We start from the raw sequence: 23,326 nt of genomic DNA, 5'->3' as shown, positions 1-23,326 counted from the left end.
AATAATGGTTTCCAACTCCATCCAGATTGCTGCAAACCCTTTTTATGGCTGAGTAGTATTCCATGGTGTGAATATACACCACATTTTCTTTATCTACTCATTAACTGGACATTTGGGATGGTTCTATATTTTTGTGATTGCAAACTGTGCTGCTATAAACTTGCATGTGCAAGTATCTTTTCCATATAATGACTTTTCCTCTGGGTAGATACCTAGTAGTGGGATTGCTAGGTCAAATGGTAGATCTTTTAGTCCTTTAAGAAATCTCTTCACTGTTTTCCAGAGTGGTTGTACTAGTTTACATTCCCACCAGCAGTATAAAAGTGTTCCCTTCTTGCCACATCCATGTCAACATCTGTCTTTTGATTTTTTTTATTGCCATTGTTGGAGGAGTAAGGCGGTATTGCACTGTGGTTTTAATTTGCATTTCCCTGGTCATTAGAACATTTGTTCATGTTTGTTGGCCATTTGTATATCTTTTGAGAACTGTCTATTCATGTCCTTGCCCACTTTTTGATGGGATTATTTTCTTGCTGATTTGAGTTCCTTGTAGATTCTGGATATCAGTCCTTTGTCATATGCATAGTTTGGGAATATTTTCTCCCATTCTGTGGGTTGTCTGTTTGCTGATTATTTCTTTTGCTGTGCATAAGTGTTTTAGTTTAATTAAGTCCCATTGATTTATCTTTGTGTTGCATTTGCTTTTGGGTTCTTGGTCATAAAGTCTTTGCATAAGCCAATGTCTAGAAGAGTTTTTCCGATGTTATCTTCTAGAATTCTTATGGCTTCAGGTCTTAGATTTAAGTCTTTGATCCATCTTGAGTTGATGTTTGTATAAAGTGAGAGATGAGATCCAGTTTCTTTCTGCTACATGTGGCTTGCCAATTATCCCAGCACCATTTGTTGAATAGGCTGTCCTTTCCCCACTTTGTTTTTGTTTGCTTTGTCAAAGACCAGTTAGCTACTAGTAGTTAGCTTTATTTCTGAGTTCTCTATTCTGTTCCATTGGTCTATGTGTCTATTTTTATACCAGTACCATGTTGTTTGGGTGACTATAGCCTTGTAGTATAGTTTGAAGTCAAGTAATGTGATGCCTCCAGATTTGTTATTGCTTAGTCTTCCTTTGGCTATGCGGGCTCTTTTTTGGTTCCATATGAATTTTAGGATTTTTTTTTCTAGTTCTATGAAGAATGATGATGGTATTTTGATGGGAATTGCACTGAATTTGTAGATTGTTTTTGGCACTATGGTCATTTTCACAGTATTGATTCTACCCATCCATGAGCATGGGATATGTTTTCATTTGTGTCACCTATGATTTCTTTCAGCAGTGTGTTGTAGTTTTCCTTAGAGAGGTCTTTCACCTCCTTGGTTAGGTATATTCCCTTTTTTTTTTTTTTGGCAGCTATTGTAAAAGGGGTGGAATTCTTGATTTGATTCTCAGCTTGGTTGCTGTTGATGTATAGCAGTGTTACTGATTTGTGTACATTAATTTCGTATCCTGAAAGTTCACTGAATTAACTTCTCAAATCTAGGAGCTTTGTTGGATGAGTCTTTAGGGTTTTCTAGGTATACAATCATAGCATGAGCAAACAGTGACAGGTTGACTTCCTCTTTGCTGATTTGGATGTCCTTTATTTCTTTCTCCTGTCTGATTGCTCTGGCTAGGACTTCCAGTACTATGTTTCATAGAAGTGGTGAAAGGGGGCATCAGTGTCTTGTTCCAGTTCTTGTGGGGGAGTGCTTTCAACTTTTCATTGTTAACCCAATGATCATTCAGAAGCAGGTTATCTAATTTCCATGTATTTACATGGTTTTGGGTGTTCCTTTTGGAGCTGATTTCCAATTTCACTCCACTGTGGTCTGAGAGAGTACTTGATATAATTTTGATTTTTCTTAAATTTGAGACTTGTTTGTGTCCTTTGCTTTTTAACTTATGTTTCTATTTATATCCTATGGCTTTTATTACCTTAAGGTATGTCCCTTCTATGCCGATTTTGCTGAGGGTTTTTTTTTTTTTTTTTTTTTTTGAGACAAAGTGTCACTCTGTCACCCAGGCTGGAGTGCAGTGGCAGGATCTCGGCACACTACAACCTCTGCCTGCCAGGTTCAAGTGATTCTCCTGCCTCAGCCTCCCAAATAGCTGGGACTACAGGTGCATGCCACCAAGCTTGGCTAATTTTTAGTAGAGACTGGGTTTCACCGTGTTAGCCAGGATGGTCTTGATCTCCTGACTTCGTTATTGGCCCACCTGAGCCTCCCAAAGTGCTGGGATTACAGGCGTGAGCCACCATGCCCGGCCATGAGATTTTTAATCATAAAGTGATGCTGGATTTTATCAAATGCTTTTTCTGCATCTATTGAGATAATCATGTGATTTTTGTTTTTAATCCTGTTTGTGTGGTGTATCACACTTATTGACTTGCATGTTTTAAACCATCCCTGCATCCCTGGTATGAAGCCCACTTGATCATGGTGGATTATCTTTTTGATATGCTGATGGATTCATTTAGCAAGTATTTTGTGAGAATTTTTACATCTATGTTCACCAGGGATATTGATCTATAGTGTTGTTTTACTGTTTTCTTCTTTCTTGGTTTGGTATTAGGGTGATACTGGCTTCATAGAATGATTTAGGGAGGATTCCTTCTTTCTCTGTCTTTTGGAATAGTTTCAGTAGGACTGGTACTAACTCTTCTTTGAGTATCTGATAGAATTCAGCTGTGAATCCACTTGGTCCTGGATCCTTTTTTGGTGGCATCTTATATTACCATTTCAATCTCACTGCTTGTTATTGGCCTGTTCGGAGTTTCTGTTTCTTCTTGGTTTAATCTAGGAGGGTTGTATATTTCCAGTTCCAGGAATTTATCCATCTCCTCTAGGTTTTCCAGTTTGTGTGTGTAAAGGTGTTCATAGTAGCCTTGAATGATCTATTGTATTTTTGTGGTATCAGTTGTAATATCTCCAGTTTGGTTTTTTTTTTTTTTTTGAGATGGAGTTTCACTCTGTCACCCAGGCTGGAGTGCAGTGGCATGATCTCAGCTCACTGCAAGTTCTGCCTCCCAGATTCATGCCATTCTCCTAACTCAGCCTCCTGGGTAACTGGGACTACAGGCACCCGCCACCATATCTGGCTAATTTTTTGTGTTTTTAGTAGAGATGGGGTTTCACCGTGTTAGCCAGAATGGTCTTGATCTCCTGACCTCATGATCTGCCCGCCTTGGTCTCCCAAAGTGCTGGGATTAAAGGCATGAGCCATTGCGCCCGGCCTCCAGTTTCATTTCTAATTGAGCTTTTAGAATTTTTTTTTTTTTTTTTGAGACAGTCTCCCTCTGTTGCCCAGGTTGGAGTGCAGTGGTCGCATGATCTCGGCTCACTGCGAACTCTGCCTCTCTGGTTCAACCAATTCTCTGCCTCAGCCTCCTGAGTAGCTGGGATTACAGGCACCCGCCACCACTCCTTTTTTTTTTTTTTTTTTTAGACGGAGTCTCCCTCTGTTCCATAGGCTGGAGTGCAGTGGTGCGATCTCAGCTCACTGCAAGCTCCGTCTCCCAGGTTCACACCATTCTCCTGCTTCAGCCTCCTGAATAGCTGGACTACAGGTGCCCGCCACCACATCTGGCTAATTTTTTTGTATTTTTAGTAGACACGGGGTTTCACCGTGTTAGCCAGGATGGTCTCCATCTCCTGACCTCGTGATCAGCCCACCTCGGCCTCCCAAAGTGCTGGGATTACAGGCGTGAGCCACCACGCCTGGCCACGCCTGGCTAATTTTTGTATTTTAAGTAGAGACGGGGTTTCACCATCTTGGCCAGGCTGGTCTTGAACTCCTGACCGTGTGATTCACCTGCCTTGGCCTCCCAAAGTGTTGGGATTACAGGCGTAAGCCACCATACCCAGCCCAATTTTATTTAACTTTTAAAAGAATCAGCTTTTTGTTTCATTTCTCTATTGTGGGTTTTTTGTTTCAATTTCATTTAGTTCTATTCTGATGCTGATTATTTCTTTTCCTCTGCTGGGCTTGGGTTGGTTTCTTCTTGTTTGTCTAGTTCCTTGAGGTGTAACCTTTAGACTGTCTATTTTTGCTCTTTCAGACTTGTTGATGTAGGCGTGTAATGCTATGAGCTTTCCTCTTAGTACTGCTTTTGCTGTATCCCGGAGGTTTTCATGAGTTGTGTCACTATTATCATTCAGTTCAAATCTTTAAAATTTCCATCTTGATTTCATTGTTAACCTAGTGATCATTCAAGAACAGGTTATGTAATTTCCATGTATTTGCATGGTTTTGGGTGTTCCTTTTGAAGTTGATTTCCAGTTTTACTCCACTGTGGTCTGAGCGAGTACTTGATACAATTTTGATTTTCTTAAATTTGAGAACTGTTTATGTCCTTTTGCTTTTTAACATGTTTCTATTTATATCTTATTGTATGTCTTAACGTTGTTGCTATTTTTGATTGGTTCACCTTTTAGTGTTTCTACTTAAGAGTAGTTTACACACCACCGTTACTGTGTTTTTCTGTGCACTTACTATGACCAGTAAGTTTTGTACCTTCAGATGAATTCCTATTGCTCCTCAACATCCCTTTCTTTCTGATTGAAGTACCCCTTTTAGCATTTCTTATAGGGCAGATCTGGTGTTGAAATCCCTCAGCTTTTGTTTGTCTGGAAAAAGTCTTTCTCCTTTTTTGAAGGATATTTTTACCGGGTATATTATTCTAGGGTAATTCTTTTTTCCTTCAGCACTTCAGATTATCTCTCCTGGCCTGTATGGTTTCCACTGAAAAGTCTGCTGCCAGATGTATTGGAGCTCCATTCTATGTTGTTTTTCTCTTGCTGCTTTTAGGATCCTTTATCCTTGACATTTGGGAGTTTGATTATCAAATGCCTTGAGGTAGTCGTCTTTGGGTTAAATCTACTGTAACCACCTTATACTTAGATATTGATATCTTTCTTTAGGTTTGGGAAGTTTTGCTATCTCTTTGAGTGAATTCTGTACCATTATCTCTTTACCTCGTCTATAAGGACAGTAACTCTTAGATTTGCCCTTTTGAGGCTATTTTCTAGATTTTGTAGGCATGCTTCTGTGTTTTCTTTCTTTTTTTATGATACTTTAAGTTCTAGGGTACATGTGCACAACGTGCAGTTTTGTTACGTATATATACATGTGCCATGTTGGTGTGCTGCACCTGTTAACTCGTCATTTACATTAGGTATATGTGTTTTCTTTTATCTCCTCTATGTATTTTCAAACAGCCTGCCTTTGAGCTCAGTAATTCTTCTGCTTGATTTAATTCTGCTCTTAAGAGACTCTGATGTATTCTTCAATATGTTAATTGTATGTCTCAACTCCAGAATTTCTACTTGAATCTTTTTAATTATTTCCATCTCTTTGTAGAATTCATCTACTAGAATTCTCAATTCTCTGTTATCTTGAATTTGAGTTTCTTCAAAATAGCTATTTTGAATTGTCTGAAAGGTCACATATCTATTTCTCCAGGATTGGTGCCTGGTGCCTTATTGAGTTCATTTGCTGAGGTCCGTGTTCTCCTGGATAGTCTCGATGCTTGGGGAAGTTCATGAGTGTTTGGGTGTTGAAAGTTAGGTTTTCGTTATTGTCTTCGCCGTCCAGGCTTGTTTGTATTCATCTTCCTTGGGAAGGCTGTCCAGGTGTTCAGAAGGACTTGGGTATTGTGATCTAAGTCACATCTGCATCAGGGGACATCCCAAGCACAGTAATACTATGGTTCGCGCAGATTCATAGTGATATCACTTTGGTGATCTTGGTATGATCCGGAAGATTTCTGGATGACCAGGCAGAGAGTCTTGTTCGCTTACTTTCTGTCTCTCTCTCTGCTGAGCCACCTGGATCTGGGTTTGGGGTGACACAAGCACCCCTGTGGTGATGACCAATGGGACTGCACTGGGTCAGACCTGAAGCCAGCACAGCACTGGGTCTTTCCCAAGGCCCACTGTGACCACTACCAGGCTACCACCTACGTTGGATGAAGGTCCTAAGGCTCTGCAATCAAGTGGCAAAGCAGCCAGACTGGTGTCCTTCCCTTCAGGAGCAGTAAGTTCCCCCAGGCCCTGGGCAGGTGCAGAGAATGCCATTCAGGGGTCAGGGACTGGAGTCAAAAATCATAGAAACCTACCTGGTATTCTGTTGTACTGTGGCTGAGCTGGCACTCAAACCACGATGCAGACCTTTCGCACTCTTCCCTTTCTTTTTTTCTTTTCTTTTTATTCATTTATTTTTTGAGACAGTCTTACTGTGTCGCCTAGGCTGGAGTGCAGTGGTGCAATCTCGGCTCACTGCAACCTCCACCTCCTGGGTTCAAGAGATTCTCGTGCCTCAGCCTCCCAAGTAGCTGGGATTGCAGGCGCCCACCACCACAGCCAGCTAATTTCTAGTAGAGATGGGGTTTCACCAGGTTGGCTGGATCTCCTGACCTCAAGTAATCCACCCGCCTCAGCCTCCCAAAGTCCTGGGATTCTAGGGGTGAGCCACCGCATCCTGTCCCCTTCTCTTTCTACACATAGAGGAGCCTCACCCCATGGCCACTACCACCACAGGCCCATAGGGAGTACTGCTAGGCTACTGCCAATGTTCCTTTAAGGTCCATGGGCTCTTCAGTCAGCTTGCGGTGAACGCTGCCAGGCCTAGGAATTACCCTTCAGGGCAGCGTGCTCCACCTTGGCCCAAGGCAGGTCCAGAAATGCCATCCACGAGCCAAGGCCTGGGATTAGGGACCCCAAAAGCCCGCTTGGTGCTCTACCCCACTGTGGTTGAGCTGGTACCTAAGGTGCAAGACAAAAGTCCCCTTTACTTTTCCCTCTACTTTTCTCAAGCAGGAGTCTCTCCCCATAGCCACAACAGCTGGGAATATGCTGGTTCTCACCTGAAACCAGCATCTCTGAGTCCACTCAAGGCCCTTGACATTCTACCTGGCTATTATTGCTGGTTCTTCAGAGCCCAAGGGCTCTTTAATCAGTAGGTGATGAATCCTGCCTGGGCTGGGTCCTTCCCTTCAAAGCATCAGGTTTCCCTTCTGGCCCAGGGTATGTCTAGAAATGTCATCCAAGAGCTAGGGCCCAGAATGGGGGCCTCACAACCCTGACTCTTGTCCTATCCTACTGTAGCTGAGCTGGTATCCAAGATACAAGACAAAGTCTTCACTCTTCCTTCTTTTCTCCTGAAGCAGAAAGAAGGGGCCATTTTTGGAGCTTTGAGCTGTGCTGCCTTGGGTTGGGGTGATGTAAGCACTCTCTTAGCTACCCTGACTGGTGTCTCAGTAGATCACGTCCCCTACCCCTCTACCCCCAGTTTACAAGCTCTGAGCTCAGATCAGCATTAGGACTTACCTAGGGATTGCAGTCTTTGTGGCCTAGACTGTTTCTCAGGTTCACTTAGGGCCACAGAGCACTCCAGCCCATGGTGGCGAGGCTTTCCAGAACTCGAGCTCTGACCACTGGGGTGGGCAATTCCCCTCTGTCTAGGGCCAGAATCAAATGTTCCCCCTGTGGGTGGCCATCAGCTGAGTACAGCCCAGGTCTGCTTTCTGCTGTGACAGGGCAGTGCTGATTTTAATGCAAAGCCTCACAGTTGCTGTGCTCTCCCTCTCCCAACTGCACAGATTCTCCGCGCCATGCAGGGGTGGGAGAAGGGTGACGTCAGCAATTCAAGACTGTTTTTCCCACCTTCAGTGCCTCTTTCAGCAATAGAAAGTAAAAACCAGACGCTGAGTGCTCACCTGATGTTTGGTTCCTATGAAGGTGCTCCCTTTGTACAGATACTTGTCAAACTTAGTGTTCCTCTTGTAGGGATGATCAGTGGAGGCCTCTATTTGGCCATCTTACTCTATCTTTGGTTAAATGTTTCAAGTGTCATTCCTTGGAATAGAGTTCCCACCAAAAGACTAAATTTTTAGGGAGCACTTGCTGTGATAGAACAGTATGAAGAGCCAATCTGAGTCTAACAGCATCGAAAAGCTCCAAAAGAAACTTCACATCAAATACAATTAAGTTTATTGGCACTAAGACTGATTCACAAATTGTGCAGCACTCAATCAGAAGGGGTTCAGCGAGCTCTGCTGCAGCAGTGTGAGCAGTGAGCTTTTATAGGCTGATGAGAAATAGGACAAAATACATTTGCTCTATTTAAGTGGAAGAACTCTAGTTGGTAACTGGTATTTTCTGATTGGTAAAGTCTCTGGCTTTGCTTTACTGTTTACATTGGGCTTTGCTTTGCCTGCATGGGAACCTAAAGCTCTGGAGTCATCTCCCCCGCAATGGCCTCTCAACGAAAATTTTTTGCACCTAGGATAGAATTCAGTTATGTTAACCTATATCTTATTGAAAAAAATACCTAAATTGGCCATTCAAGTTTATAATTGTAACATTTCAATAGGAGATAGCACAGATTTACATAAGTTGATCTTTAAAGTTTTATGCTAGGTCTTATAATTCTTTTCCAGGTTAAAGCCAATTCACAAGGAGACTGGTCAAGAGAAATAAGAGAATTACCGTTACTTAATGCAATGCCGCTACATAGTTGGCTCATACTCCATAGTAGGAGCAGTCACAGGGAAGCCATGTCCTTAAAGAGTCATCTACAGAGTGTCACAGCCCCCATGGGCATAACTATGAAACCAGCAGAAATGTAAGTAGAGCAGAAATTACTTCCAATTTGAAAATCAGTTAACAATCTTAAAGTATAACAACTAAAATATTGTAGGAATTGGTCACTGTATCAAAACCTTAAAAGTCTGTAAAGTCTAATCTCTAGTCAAAAAATATTAAAACAGACTTTGTGATATATGGTTTACGGCTATTAAGATACATGTTGTAGAAGGTATGAGAATTAAGAACTTGATGTGAATGGATGGAGAATATTAAGAATTCTCAGTCATGTTTCAAAAAAACTGAACCGAAACTTTCTAGAGCAGTTTTAGGTTTACAGCAAAATTAAGAGGAAGTTACAGAGACTTCTCATATATATCCTGCCCCCAATAATGCATAGCCTCCCCCATCAACATCCCCTACCAGTGTGGTACATTTGTTACAGCCAATGAGCCCACATTGAAATATCATAATCACCCAAAGTCCATAGTTTACAGTAGGGTTTACTCTTGGAATTGTATATTCTACTGGTTTGGACAAATGTATATGACTTGTATCCACCATCGGTTTCATGCAGAGTATTTGTCACTGCCCTAAAAGTCTTCTGTGCGTCACCTAATTATCCCTTTTTACCACCACCTACCCCTTGCGCCACAACCTCTGAGGACAATTTTTTTTTTTTTTTTTTTGTTTTTTTTACCATGTCCATGGTTTTGCCTTTTTAGAATGTCATCTAGTTAGACTCACACAGTATGCAGTGTTCTCAGCCTTGGCTTCTTTTGCTTCGACCTTGGATGATAAAATCTGTAGAACAAACCATCAGGGCACAGGTTTACCTGTATAACAAACCTGCATGTGTATCCCTGAACCTAAACGTTTTCTTTTTTTTAAAAAAGGGTTAGGTTCTGGTTAAGTAGCGTCTCCTGAGGGCAGGGCCTGTTAGGAACACAGGGCCCTGGTGTATTTCACAATAGTTTATTTTCTCCTTTCCTTGCTGGAAGCACGAAACAATTTTCCTCTGGTATTTATTGCGAGGACCTGGTCAAGCTCCTAGAGGTAAAACTCTCAAAATTGTGGGAGCCTCCTATGACTGGGTATACCTGGAGTTTTCAACCCTCACAGTTGTCCATGCTGAGCCTGCAGTAATTCATCAGTTACAGTTTAGATCACCTGACACAGGAACTGTTATCCTGGGAAGTTTCTTGAGTCTTTGCTCCAGCTAGCCAGGACTCCCTGTTTTGCTTATTTGTCTCTTCAATATAGGAGGCAGTGATTTGCCTTGTGTCCTCACCTCTCTTGAAAATCCTAGGAGAACTGTTCATTTTTTTCAGTCTGTTTAGCATTTGACTTGTTAGGACAGAGTAGTGACTTCAAAGCTCCTTACAAGTAGAATCGGAAACTGAAAGTCTACTGTCTTTTTTTTTTTTTTTTTTTTTTTTGAGATGGAGTCTCGCTCTGTCGCCCAGGCTGGAGTGCAGTGGCCAGATCTCAGCTCACTGCAAGCTCCGCCTCGCCTCCCGGGTTTACACCATTCTCCTGCCTCAGCCTCCTGAGTAGCTGGGACTACAGGTGCCTGCCACCTCGCCCGGCTAGTTTTTTTGTATTTTTTAGTAGAGACGCGGTTTCACTGTGTTAGCCAGGATGGTCTCGATCTCCTGACCTCGTGATCCGCCCGTCTCGGCCTCCCAAAGTGCTGGGATTACAGGCTTGAGCCACCGTGCCCGGCTGTCTTTTTTCTTTTAAACATATTTTCTACTGAAATGCATATCTTGCCTTTTTATCGTGTCTTACTTTATATTTAATTAGCTGTCTGAGATGTTTATCATGTTTCACTGGTCAGTACCTTTTGAATATGCATGCTATATTTTTTAGGATTGAAGTAGATGGGGATGCTAACTCCTATATAGACACATTACGGAAATATACCAGACCAACACTGCAGATGGTAAGTGTCTTGTTGATACATGTACAGTCTTTAGTTATTGTTCTAAACCATTTTGATAAGTATTTTAGAATTCAAAATGTTGTTGTTGGTTTCCTGAACTTGCCAACGAAAGCAGATTAACCTGCATAATATAGCTGAATACAAACTTTCATGGTTTAGCTATTCCTGAATATCACAATCTTAAGCTAATTTTCTGAGGCTTGGGGACCTGTAATTACTTTTAAAATCTCCTAACTTGAAAAAAACACACCATACAAGTGTAAAGTAGTGTGGGTATTAACAATCACCACATTCGTTAACTTTCATCCCCAGATGTAACCTGCCAAGTCTATGATCACTATCTTCTAGCCTGTGTTATTCTTCTTGCCTGGTGTTTTTCTTTTCTTTTTTTTTTTTTTTTCTTTTGAGACGAAGTCTTGCTCCATGGCCCAGGCTGGAGTGCAGTGGTATGATCTCAGCTCACTGTAACCTCTACCTCCTGGTTCAAGCAATTCTCCTGCCTCAGCCTCCCGAGTAGCTGGGATTACAGGCGCCTACCATCACACCCCACTAATTTTTGTATTTTTAGTAGAGATGGGGTTTCACCATGTTGGCCAGACTGGATCACCTCAAGTGATCCACCCGCCTTGGCCTCCCAAAGCACTGAGATTACAGGCATGAGCCACCGTGCCTGGCAATTCTTGCTTGGTATTTTTCTAGGAGCTTGTTCTTTCCTTTCTTCCATTCAGTGTCTTAGACCAAGTTGTCATTATGTTTTATCTGAATTACTACAGCAAATTCTTCTTCTTATTATTTTTTGAGATAGAGTCTGGCTCTGTCGCCCAGGCTGGGGTGCAGTGGTGTGATCTGGGCTCACTGCAAGCTCCGCCTCCTGGGTTCACGCCATTCTCCTGCCCCAGCCTCTCAAGTAGCTGGGACTACAGGCGCCTGCCACCATGCCCGGCTAATTTTTTGTATATTTAGTAGAGACGGGGTTTCACCGTGTTAGCCAGGATGTCTTGGTCTCCTGACCTCGTGATCAGCCCGCCTCGGCCTCCCAAAGTGCTGGGATTACAGGCGTGAGCCACTGTGCCCAGCCCCTTGAGCCTGTTTTTAACCCATCCTTGTCAACACGGTGATAAGTTCCTGGAAACTGAATAGGATGGAAATGATATTGCAGGCTTAAGCAATTGATGTATATTGCCAAATTGCCTCTTGCAGCAATTGCTGTAATTTATAATTATAATTTATAACATTAATGTTAACTATAATTTACATCAGTATTAACTATAATTTACAACACTATAATTTAAACACTTAATAATTTAATGTTAATTATAGTTTGTAATGTTAATTATAATTTGTTTCTTCCACATATTCGCCCTTCCAATTGTTTAATGTAACTAATAATTATAACTAATTATAATTTTCTAATAAATACATACCATATAATTGATATAATTGTTATAATTTATAACATGGCTCTAGATCCTTCACCCTCTTGGGTTCAAATATTTTCTTAATAAATTGACTCTAGCTTGTCAGTCTTCCACCTAAGTTGCCTGCTCGAGATGGTTTTTCTTTCCTGTATCACTGTTGTTGTATCTTATGGAATGTCATGTTGGCTGGTTTTCAAGGTGATTTGTATCCTGCCCAATGATGACAAACACAGATATGACAGTATAAAAAGATACCTATGTACCAAATGCCCGATTCCAAGCCAATGTGTAGTGAAAAAGACCTTAGAAAAAGTCCAGGCAAGGACCATTGTCACCAAGATCGCCCAGCAGATGAATTGCAAGATGGGAGGAGCCCTCTGGAAGGTGGAGACCGACGTACGTTGTATTTCATTGACTTCATTTAACTTATATCTAATAAAACTTAAGATTCTCTTGTTTTTTCTGTTTTGTTTTTTTTTTTTTTTTTTTTTTTTGAGACAGAGTCTTGCTCTGTCACCCAGACTGGAGTGCAGTGGCCGGATCTCAGCTCACTGCAAGCTCCACCTCCCGGGTTCACGCCATTCTCCTGCCTCAGCCTCCGAGTAGCTGGGACTACAGGCGTCCGCCACATCGCCCGGCTAGTTTTTTGTTATTTTTTAGTAGAGACGGGGTTTCACCATGTTAGCCAGGATGGTCTCGATCTCCTGACCTCGTGATCCACCCGTCTCAACCTCCCAAAGTGCTGGGATTACAGGCTTGAGCCACCACGCCCGGCCTCTTAATTGTTAATGCTTAAATTTTGCTCACGTTCTAACTCTACTACCTTTTCAAAAAAAACTTAAGGTACAAAGAACAATGTTCGTTGGCATTGATTGTTTCCACGATATCGTAAATCGACAGAAATCAATAGCAGGATTTGTGGCAAGTACCAATGCTGAATTAACAAAGTAAGTAAGCTCTGGTAGATATTGTTTAGTTGGTAGCTGACTGTGGACCAAACAGAAAAGATGAACCTAATTAATATTTGTTAACTCAAGAGGTTGGGAATTTGACAGATGAGTTATTCTTAGTCATGTGCTCTCCTGATTTTGCTGGCAAAGTTATGTTCCCAGAACATTTTTGCACGATTGGCTGCTCTACATCATTTTCCATTGCTGCCTAACATACCACAAACGTGGCAGTTGATGACAATGCCCGTCTCTATCTGCACAGTTCTTCTCACCAGACACCTGGTAGTTCACAGCTCTCAGGACCTTACAAGGCATAAATGAAGGTATCAGCCAAGCCACATTATCATCTGGAGGCTGGGCAGCCCTCCCCTTCCAAGCTCATGTCATTGTGGCTGAATCCATTTCTTTGTGGTTGGATGACAGAGGTCCTTGTTTTTTTTGTTTTGTTTTTATTGTTGGCTGTCAGCTGCAGGCCAGTCTTGATTTCTCTCACATAGCAAACCCCTCTCCATCTTCCAACCAGCCAGGGCACATTGAGCCCTTGTTCTGTGTTGAATCTGACCACCTCTTCTGCCATCAGCCAGAAAAAACATCCCTGCTTTTAAAGGAGCTCATTTTCCCATTTGGAAAACCTTTATCATAAAGTCAATGGAGCCATATAGCATAACATAATCACAGGGGTGGTATCCTGCCGTGATCACAGGCTCCAGGGATTAGAACAGGTAGAGTTCTGTCTACCATAGGCTCTGCTCAGTAAATGGGTATCACTAACACATAGTGAAATATTTGAGATGTGCGTGGGTAAAGAGACATTGAAACATAATAAGTGGTCAGAGATCTGTAAGTATAAGATCTTGTCTTCATATACTTGCATGTGATGTACTTCTGAGAGGAGACGTACGTCTATATCCCATGCTCTTGTTTTCTCCCAGGGCGCTTTTATTTTCTGTTCTCAGAGTAGAAACCACGCTGTACCTTGAAATAAGTTTGCAGTCTTAAGTTTGCCGTCCTTTGCGCATTACTTGATGTGTGACCATTGCAAATTACCTCTATGTTTAACAATGATCGTGGCCCACTAGGTATAATTCAGGAATCTTTTAAGGAAGATCCATCTTTATTTCCATAGATGATTACTTTTTTTCCAGTCATATTCTGCTTCAATATGATAACACTGTTTCGTTCTACTTTTTGTTTGAAAATAACAATCATAGGGAAAAATTATACTTTCAATTATTCAACAGATGCTTTTTCAAGTAATACACTTATTTTAATAGTGTAAAATCTGCTTTCCAATCAATGAAAGAAAAACTTCCAGAAAAATTATGAAAATAGCCAATACCTTGAACAAAGAGAAACACACATAGCTAAGTAAATATTACAATTACGTACTCCAAACCCAAGAAAGCAGAGACCATCACGAACCAAATCATTCTTGGAGCTGTCAACAGATTTTTCTGAGTGGCTGCCATGTTCCGATGCTGACACTGGCAGTGAAAACGTGGAGCCAAGACGCCTGGTCATACCCTATGAATTAAATCCTAGTGAGAAGAGGCAGACAGACAGATACATCACAATATGTCAGGTGGTCAGATGGGGTTACTCTGAAGTAAACAAGAATGCAGTAACGGGATAGAAACTTGAGACAGCATACCATTTTACTGGATATGTTGAAGTTGTCACAACAGCTGCCACCATTCCAAAGCAAACCCCTTCCTCAGTGAGGGGGAACATGTAGGAGCCACTGTTGAGAGCATTGATCCCAAAGCAGGAGCCATGGGGAGCACCGGGTTTTCATTTTATTGCACTCCCCCGTAGGCGAAACTGCAGTCGTCTTGTACAATAAAGCATGACTAATTTGTAGTAATGTGAATAAATGCTTCCATTCTATTTGACTATTTGTATGCACTCAGAATTTTCTAAAATGCCTAAGATCAAAAGAGACCAACCAAGACTTTGATCTCTGTGGCGATATGAATTGATGGTAAAATGTCCTCAACTACTGATAGTAATATTTTTTTGCTCGTAGTTTAATGCAAACTCAAAATGAGATTTTAAGAATCTTGTTTTCCAAACTGGTGGTTTGTTTTTTCTGTGAACAGGTGGTACTCTCAATGTGTCATCCAGAAAACAGGAGAAGAGCTTGTGAAAGAGCTGCAGACCTGCTTGAAAGGTCAGTGTCTTGTAGAGGTTGGGGAACCCGACACTATACAAGTAGTTCTCTACCAGTGGACCTGTTGCCTCCAGAGGACACTTAGTAATGACTGAACCTTTAGTGTTTGGGATCTCAACTGGGGTGGAGGTGGTACTGCCATTGAGTCTAGTGGGTAGAAGACAAAGATGCCGCTAAACATCCTAGCATGCATAGGTTGACCCCATCTCCACCACCTCCACCACAAATTTTCCGGATCAAAACTTCCATAGTGCTGTTGCTGAGGAACCCCGGAATAGACAGGACTCATGCAGTAAAACTGCCCTGAAAGCTGCAGTGTTGGGAATAGACAGGACTTAAACAGTAAAATTGCCCTGAAAGCTGCAGTGTTAAAAGATGGACTTAGAATTTGTCAAAAGCAGCAAAGGCTAGTTTGTTCCAAGTTACGGTTTATTTACACAAGCTTCTGATTTCCTCTCAGCTGCCCTGGATGTCTGGTGTAAAAACGAATCATCGATGCCGCATTCTGTTATTGTGTATCGGGACGGAGTGGGAGATGGTCAGCTTCAAGCATTGCTTGACCATGAAGCGAAAAAGATGTCGACCTACTTAAAAACCCTCTCTCCTAACAAGTAGGTTGTATTAATTGTAAAGTGTAGTGACTCATCCCTGTAATCCCGGCACTTTGGGTGGTCAAGGTGGGCAGATCACTTAAGCCCAGGAGTTCAAGACCAGCTTAGGCAACGTAGAGGGACCCTGTCTCTACAAAAAATAAAAAAATTAGCTGAGCCCGGTGGCGTGTGCCTGCAGTCCCAGCTACTCAGAAAGCTGAGGTGGGCAGGTCACTTGAGCCTAGGAGCACTGCACTCATACCTGGGTGACACAGTGAGACCTTGTCTCAAAAAAAATCGTACTGTGAAGATTTTAGCTTGACAGTTTAGTCTTTGAAAAAAAATCTGATGTTTTTTAGGGGAAAACACCAATACAATATGTGATGAGAGCAGGCGCTTGATATAAATAGTGGCTTCTGTGAATGAGAGTAGGAGCTTGATATAAATAGTGGCTTCTGTGGATGGGTGGAGGGAGCGCGGGGAAGACCCTTCTGCTTTGATTTTGCGTTCCACGCCCAAGTCAGAATGCAAAGCAGAATTGGACCTGGCAGGAGCAGACTGCTTCCACCATAAAGCTCCAGCTGAATCTTCCTACTTTATTTCAAGCCTTGCTTTGGGAGGGCTTGTTAACCTCAGATAATCATAGAGATCCATGAACGGCCCGGCATGGTGGCTCACGCCTGTAATCCCAGCACTTTGAGAGGCGGAGGCGGGTGGATCACTTGAGGCCAGGAGTTTGAGACCAGCCTGGCCACCATAGCAAAACCCCATCTCTGCTAATAAAAATACAAAAATTAGCCAGGCGTGGTGGCGCACACCTGTAATATCAGCTACTTGGGAGGCTGAGCCATGAGAATCGCTTGAACCTGGGAGAGGGAGGCTGTAGTGGGCTGAGATCATGCCACTGCACTCCAGCCTGGGGGACAGAGTCAGACTCCATCTCAAAAAAAGAAGAAATCCATGAACGTAGCCTGCCAACAGTTCACACTTATCCTGGACTTTTGTGTATCTCCAGACTGGAGGAGCCAGCGGGAGGGAATCTCCAGCCCTAAGACTTACAAAACCTGGAAAACTCCACTTTTGTAAAACTCCTGTTTCCTGAGGGCCCGCTGCCCAGCCAGGATTGTAGGAATGATCCTAAAGTTGTGAGGAAGGGACCCTTCCCCTGGGATGTGGGTGGCTATGAATAAATACCTCCTCATTTACTGCTTCAATTGGGCACATGGAGCTTAGACAGTAAAATTAGGGTGTAAGGAGGGCTGCTGTCCATTCTTCTTAATGGGTCCTAAATGTAAAACAGATGTTTTAATACACTGTATACTTCTGAGGTAAGACTGAGTAAACCTAGAGACACTTACCCTAAATTTTTTTAAGTTTCACTCTAGCTTTCATTGTGGTGAAGAAACGAATAAACACTAGATTTTTTCTTAAGCGTGGAAGCGATTTTCAAAATCCACCTCCAGGAACAGTTATTGACATAGAGTTGACTAGGAATGAATGGTAAGTCACCTGTATTTTTTGTATCTGGATCTATAATTTTCTCAATTTGCTTCAGTTCAGTACAATCACTTAATTCCAATAAATTTACCTTAAAGCGTTTCTGATTCTTTTTTTTTTTTTTTTTGAGACGGAGTCTTGCTCTGTCACCCAGGCTGGAGTGCAGTGGCCAGATCTCAGCTCACTGCAAGCTCTGCCTCCTGGGTTTATGCCATTCTCCTGCCTCAGCCTCCCAAGTAGCTGGGACTACAGGCACCCGCCAACTCGCCCGGCTAGTTTTTTGTATTTTTTTTAGTAGAGACAGGGTTTCACTGTGTTAGCCAGGATGGTCTCGATCTCCTGACCTCGTGATCCGCCCGTCTCGGCCTCCCAAAGTGCTGGGATTACAGGCTTGAGCCACCGCGCCCGGCCCATTTCTGATTCTTTAGAACTAATTTGGTCTGTTTTTTTACTATTGGGTAGAGATTCCTCATTTGGATCTAGAAATTGCAATTAGTCTTTTGGTTGTCGAAGTTCCTTCATCAAACATTTGTAAATGTCTGTGACCACATAAGAGTTAACTTCAGTGTGGCCCTAAAACCCTTTAAATTATGAATACAAAAGATAGCAAGTGATGTTTATATTAACAATTTGGAGTCATCACAAATCGAATTATATTGAATATATCATGACCATCAAAATGTGTATGCAGTAGCCTAAGAGGTTATCTATCTGTCTGTCTGTCTGTCTGTCTCTGTCTATCTATCTGATGGAGTCTTGCTCTGTCGCCTAGGCTGGAGTACAGTGGCGCAATCTCAGCACACTGCAACCTCTGCCTCCCAGGTTCAAGCAATTCTCCTGCCTCAGCCTCCTGAGCAGCTGGGATTACAGGTGCCTGCCACCACGCCCAGCTAATGTTTTGTATTTTTAGTAGAGATGGGGTTTCACCATGTTGGCCAAGCTGGTCTCGAACTCCTGACCTCAAGTGATCCACCCACCTTGGTGACCCAAGGTGCTGGGATTACAGGTGTGAGCCACCACGTCCAGCCAGAGGTTTCTATTTTAAAAATGTCTTTCTGCTTTAAAACAGCAGTGTGGGGCTGGGCGTGGTGGCTCATGCCTGTAATCTCAGCACTTTGGGAGGCCAAGGCGGGCGGATCATGAGGTCCAGAGATCAAGAGCATCCTGGCTAACATGATGAAACCCCATCTCTACTAAAAATACAAAACATTAGCCGGGTGTGGTGGTGGGTGCCTGTAGTCTCAGCTACTCAGGAGGCAGAGGCAGGAGAATGGTGTGAACTTGGGAGGCGGAGCTTGCAGTGAGCGAAGATTGCACCACTGCACTCTAGCCTGGGCGTCAGAGCGAGACTCTGTCCCAAAACATAAAAAAATAAAAAAATAAACAGCAGTGTGAAAAAAGAGACCAGTTTCTTTCATGTGAAACATTTTGTATGACACTTATTCTTTGTTATCCTGAACAAAGAAATGATGTGTTCAGAAAGTAATACTGAATAGGCTACAAAATAGTTTCATATAGTCAGCCCTGTTGTTCATGGATGCAAGGAAAGTAATTCCAAACAGTGATTTAGAAGTCTTTTTCTTGTTATGAGGATGTAAGTCATTATGAGTGAGAGCCAGCCTTTAAGACATTAAGATTAGACATAACTTCCAGAAGATGAAATGGTTAGAGACATTCTATATAAAAATGTACTGAAAAAAGAAAAGATATAAAAAGGAATAAAGGCCATAAGAATGTCTAATGAAAAGGTCAATTTGTATTTGAATATCTAACAAACATGAATATAGTCAAAATGAAGAAAAATCAGTGGAAGGGTTAAAAGAGTAGGTTAGACATAAAAGAAAACAAATTGTTAACTGGAACATATGTTCACAAAATTTCCATAATGCAGTGGAGAGCCATAAAGATGTGGAAGATATAAAAAAATGTTTAGAAAAATGTAAGGCAAAATAAGATTTGCTCTATATCTAATAGAAGTTTCAGTAGTAGATAAGATATGATGGGGGTGTGGTGGGGTGGAGCAATATTCAAAGAGAAAGTCTGAGATTCTGAATCCTCAGATTGAAGAATAACAAGATTTGGGCAAAGATCAGTAAAAGTTCACACTTAGAAATGTTATAGCGAAACTTCAGCAGGCATAAGAAAATCTAAAAGCAACCACAGGAATAATATATTTACAAACAATAAAAATCACATTCAGCAAGAGTAGAAACAAGAATACTATGAAATATCTTTAAAATGCTTTAAAATAGCCATCAAGCTAGAATTTGATACCCAGCTAACTTATCAAGGGTGACAGTGAAATACAAACACGCTCAGTTTGTGCATATACAGTATATACATTAGCAGATCCACCAGACCCTCACTGAGAGAACTACCCCAAAAGACTGTATTTTAGGAAGAAGGAAATCGAACAGTGAAGGGAGAATGAAATGCAAGAAGCAATGCTGATGAGTTACGATGGCGCATAAAAAAGCCTTGATTTCATAAATGACAATTTATAGGGTATATTAAAACAAGACCTGGCCGGGCGTGGTGGCTCACACCTGTAATCCCAGCACTTTGGGAGGCTGAGGCGGGTGAATCGCGAGGTCAAGAGTTCGAGACCAGCCTGACCAACATGGTGAAACCCTGTCTCTACTAAAAATACAAAAATTAGCTGGGCATGGTGGTGGGCACCTGTAATCCCAGCTACTTGGGAGGCTGAGGCAGGAGAATTGCTTTAACCCAGGAGGTAGAAGTTGCAGTGAGCTGAGATTGCATCACTGCACTCCAGCCTGGGCAACAGAGCGAGACTGTGTCAAAAAAAAAAAAAACCCTAAAATACTGGATATAACACTTACATAGAAAAGGAGTTATGAGGTTAAAGCATAATAAGATTCTTCAGTTATTAGGGAAAATGATAAAGCTTCTGGTGCTTTATACTTAAAGCAGTTACATAAATGAAAGACTTAATGTGAAACCACAGTGGAAATCATGACATTCATACCAAGAGTTAGGAAGAAATGAAGTAAAATGAAGGAAAGGCAGAAACATTTGATCAATCTAGTGCAAGGCAGGAAAGGATTAAAGGAAGGAGCAAATAAAAAGTATCATAAACATAAAGTACAACATAAGATTGTAAACATAAAAATAAATTCAATATTTATAACACACACATAGATCAATCTTATGGGTTGTATTAAGAAGTTTAAATATAGTCCAGTGATCCTCAGCGAGGCAGCAGGCCTTCATCCCAGGATCTCTGAATGGAATTATCTACGGCCATATCAGATCAAATGCGCCAATCTTGTTTCTTCCTCTAGGTTTCAGTGCATGTACTTGAAGTCAAAATCCCACAAGAGTTACTATCTCTGTCAGTGATTTAATTGCATTCTATAAATTTGATCTCTCAAATCATTGCTCAGTTAGACAGGTTTCTAAATGCAAAGGAAACTTAGTCTATAGAATAGATTTTTGTAAGCTATTTTACTAAATGTTTTCATTTCAGACATTAGGTTTACTTAACTGTACCCTCTTTCGAAAATGAGCTGATACCCACATGTCCTATATTTCCAGGTATGACTTTTTTATTGTGAGTCAGTTTGTGCAAGATGGAACTGTTACCCCCACTCATTATAACGTCATCTATGACACGATTGGCTTGAGCCCAAATACAGTACAGCGTTTAACATACTGTCTATGCCACATGTATTATAATTTACCAGTAAGTACTTTCTGTTACTTTTTTCTTCAGATTTTTAAAATGTACTATTCAAGATTGAACAATGTTGGACCTCTGAATTGGCTTCCATGAATTTAAATTTAGGGAAAGTAGATGTAAAGTGAAAAAAATTTAGTTGTGTTTTTGTTTTTGTTTTTTTTTTCCTACTAAAGGGCATCATTCGAGTTCCAGCGCCTTGCCACTATGCGCACAAGCTGGCTTACCTCGTGGGACAGTCCATTCACCAGGAACCGAATCGTTCCCTGTCAACCCGTCTCTTTTACCTTTGACCTGCAGAGGAAGACCTGATGTGATACTGAAACCACAACGTGTAAGCCTGTCTTCCTTTTGAAGCAGGATGTCTGAAATATTTTCCTAGGTCCATAGCTTTAAATTCCCATTGTTCTTGATTGGACATGGGAGAGATTCAGAGTGATATGTTCTACTCTCAGTACTATCACAGACTGATTTTTCCAGAAAGGAGAAATGACAGGGTTTGGCTTGCAGTTTCCCTTTCAAATATGTGACAGAGATCTCATAACTAAACGTGACTGAACATTTTTCACCCCAAGCAGGGCCACTCTAATAATTAAAAAGACGGGACATTTGTCACAGAGAGTACATCTGTGAACAAGTAAACTCTACTTAGAAAACTACATCTGCTTTATTTTTGAAACTTTTTTTGTTAACGGACAGGAAAGGAAGACATAAAAGTAACAACACCGAATTTCTTTCTAATATTTTGTATTTAGAATTAACCTATTACTGATGAGCTACATAGGAAGCATTGTGCTATTCCTTGTACTGGGGTGAGAATTTGGATGTATTTTTGGTGGAAAGGTCATAAAGAAAGCTTGATTACGCCTGTAATCCCCAGCACTTTTGGAAGCCCGAGGCAAGCGGATCACCTGAGGTCAAGAGTTCCAGACCAGCCTGGCCAATATAGTGAAACCCTGTCTCTACTAAAAATACAAAAATTAGCCAGATGTGGCGGTGGGTAGCTGTGATCCCAGCTACTCGTGAGGCTGAGGCAGCAGAATCGCTTGAAGCTGCGAGGTGGAGTTTGCAGCAAGGCAAGATCTTGCCATAGCACCCCAGCCTGGGCAACAGAGTGAGACTCTGTCTCAAAAACAAAACAAAAAATTGGCAGCTTAGGAACACAAATATTTGGTTTTTCCACAAAGAAGGAAAACTAAGCTCTGTTAATGAACTTGTTTAATTCATTCTATTGCATGGTCCCAGTATGTTATGTTAGCCGGATCAAAATCCAAAGTCTTCAGTAAGTTATTTAAGTGGAGCTATTATGTTTTTCTTGAAAGTGGACTTTTTTCTCTCCACCTAAAACTATCCTTAATTAGACTCAGGAAACAATTTTTTTTTTTAAATAATGTTGTTGTTGTTGTTTTATATGGAGTCTTGCTCTGTCACCCAGGCCGGAGTACAATGGCGCGATCTCGACTCACTGCAACCTCGGCCTCCCAGGTTCAAGCGATTCTCCTGCCTCAGCCTCCCAAGTATCTGGAACTACAGGCATGCGCCAACACACACAGCTGATTCTTGTATTGTTAGTAGAGACGGGGTTTTGTCATGTTGGCCAGGCTGGTCTCAAACTCCTGACCTCAAGTGATCCGCCCGCCTCAGCCTCCCAAAGTGCTGGGATTACAGGTGTGAGCCACCACGCCTGGCCTTGTTTTGTTTTCTTAGATAGTGTTATTGTGGGGGTGGGTGTAGGGGTGGGGATTAACTTCAAATAGACAAGAAAAGGTATATTTGGAAACATAATTGCTTGATTACATATTAGGTTTATAATTTGAACTGGTCTTGTAAGAAATAAAATGGAAAGACTTTAGAATCTAAACGCATTGTAATCTAAGTAATGTCCTCCTGAGCAGTTATTGCCAATGGCAATAAACATTGAGATGGGTCTGTAATTTAAGAAACACTAAGATAACATGTTCTTAAGTTAGAATCTGATTTATAATGATCAATTTCTAGAGGTCTAAAAATGGTTTCTTGGAAAGAACAAACTGAAAGTAGGTATTAAAACTTTCTGAATGTTCTCTCTAAATACAATATATCATTTATTCCTAACACTGTTAAATTTAAGATGATGTGATTCAATAAAGTTATTCATGTTAAAATCAGTGATTTTAACATGAATTAAACATGACTGGCTCTTGTTATTTTTTAAATGTTTTTAGCCTTCCTAATATACTAATTTGTTGCTTTCTAAGATAACTAGAAATACTGCTGTGACCAGGGAAATATCCAATTAGCCTATTAGTTCTTTATAAATTGGGTGAAGGAAGCTGGGTATCCAATATTTCCAGGAAAAGTCTCATTTCAGAGGCTTACAGATAAAAATGTAATGTATCACAACACCTCAGTTTCACATTGTTGAGCCAGGGTTGGGAGTGCTAATTAAAGGTCTGTC

General features: G+C 41.5%; 1 protein-coding gene across 1 annotated transcript in view; it reads left to right on the top strand.

Moving 5' to 3' along the window:
- PIWIL3 (piwi like RNA-mediated gene silencing 3) overlaps positions 1–21,291 on the top strand; it is a 42,305-nt gene extending 21,014 nt beyond the window's left edge. The window contains exons 13-21 of the mRNA XM_074004131.1: positions 8,475–8,659; positions 10,492–10,564; positions 12,181–12,378; positions 12,826–12,929; positions 15,032–15,102; positions 15,563–15,713; positions 17,067–17,192; positions 20,748–20,895; positions 21,066–21,291. Of these exons, the coding sequence (XP_073860232.1) occupies positions 8,475–8,659; positions 10,492–10,564; positions 12,181–12,378; positions 12,826–12,929; positions 15,032–15,102; positions 15,563–15,713; positions 17,067–17,192; positions 20,748–20,895; positions 21,066–21,182 (1,173 nt within the window). The 3' untranslated portion in view covers positions 21,183–21,291. The remainder of the gene's footprint in view (positions 1–8,474; positions 8,660–10,491; positions 10,565–12,180; positions 12,379–12,825; positions 12,930–15,031; positions 15,103–15,562; positions 15,714–17,066; positions 17,193–20,747; positions 20,896–21,065) is intronic.
- The last annotated feature ends 2,035 nt before the right edge of the window (positions 21,292–23,326 follow it).

The sequence above is a fragment of the Macaca fascicularis genome, chromosome 10, assembly GCF_037993035.2.
Source record: "Macaca fascicularis isolate 582-1 chromosome 10, T2T-MFA8v1.1".
Taxonomy (NCBI): Eukaryota; Metazoa; Chordata; class Mammalia; order Primates; family Cercopithecidae; genus Macaca; species Macaca fascicularis.
The sequence above is the reverse complement of the archived record's forward strand: the minus strand, read 5'-3'. Positions and strand labels throughout refer to the sequence as shown.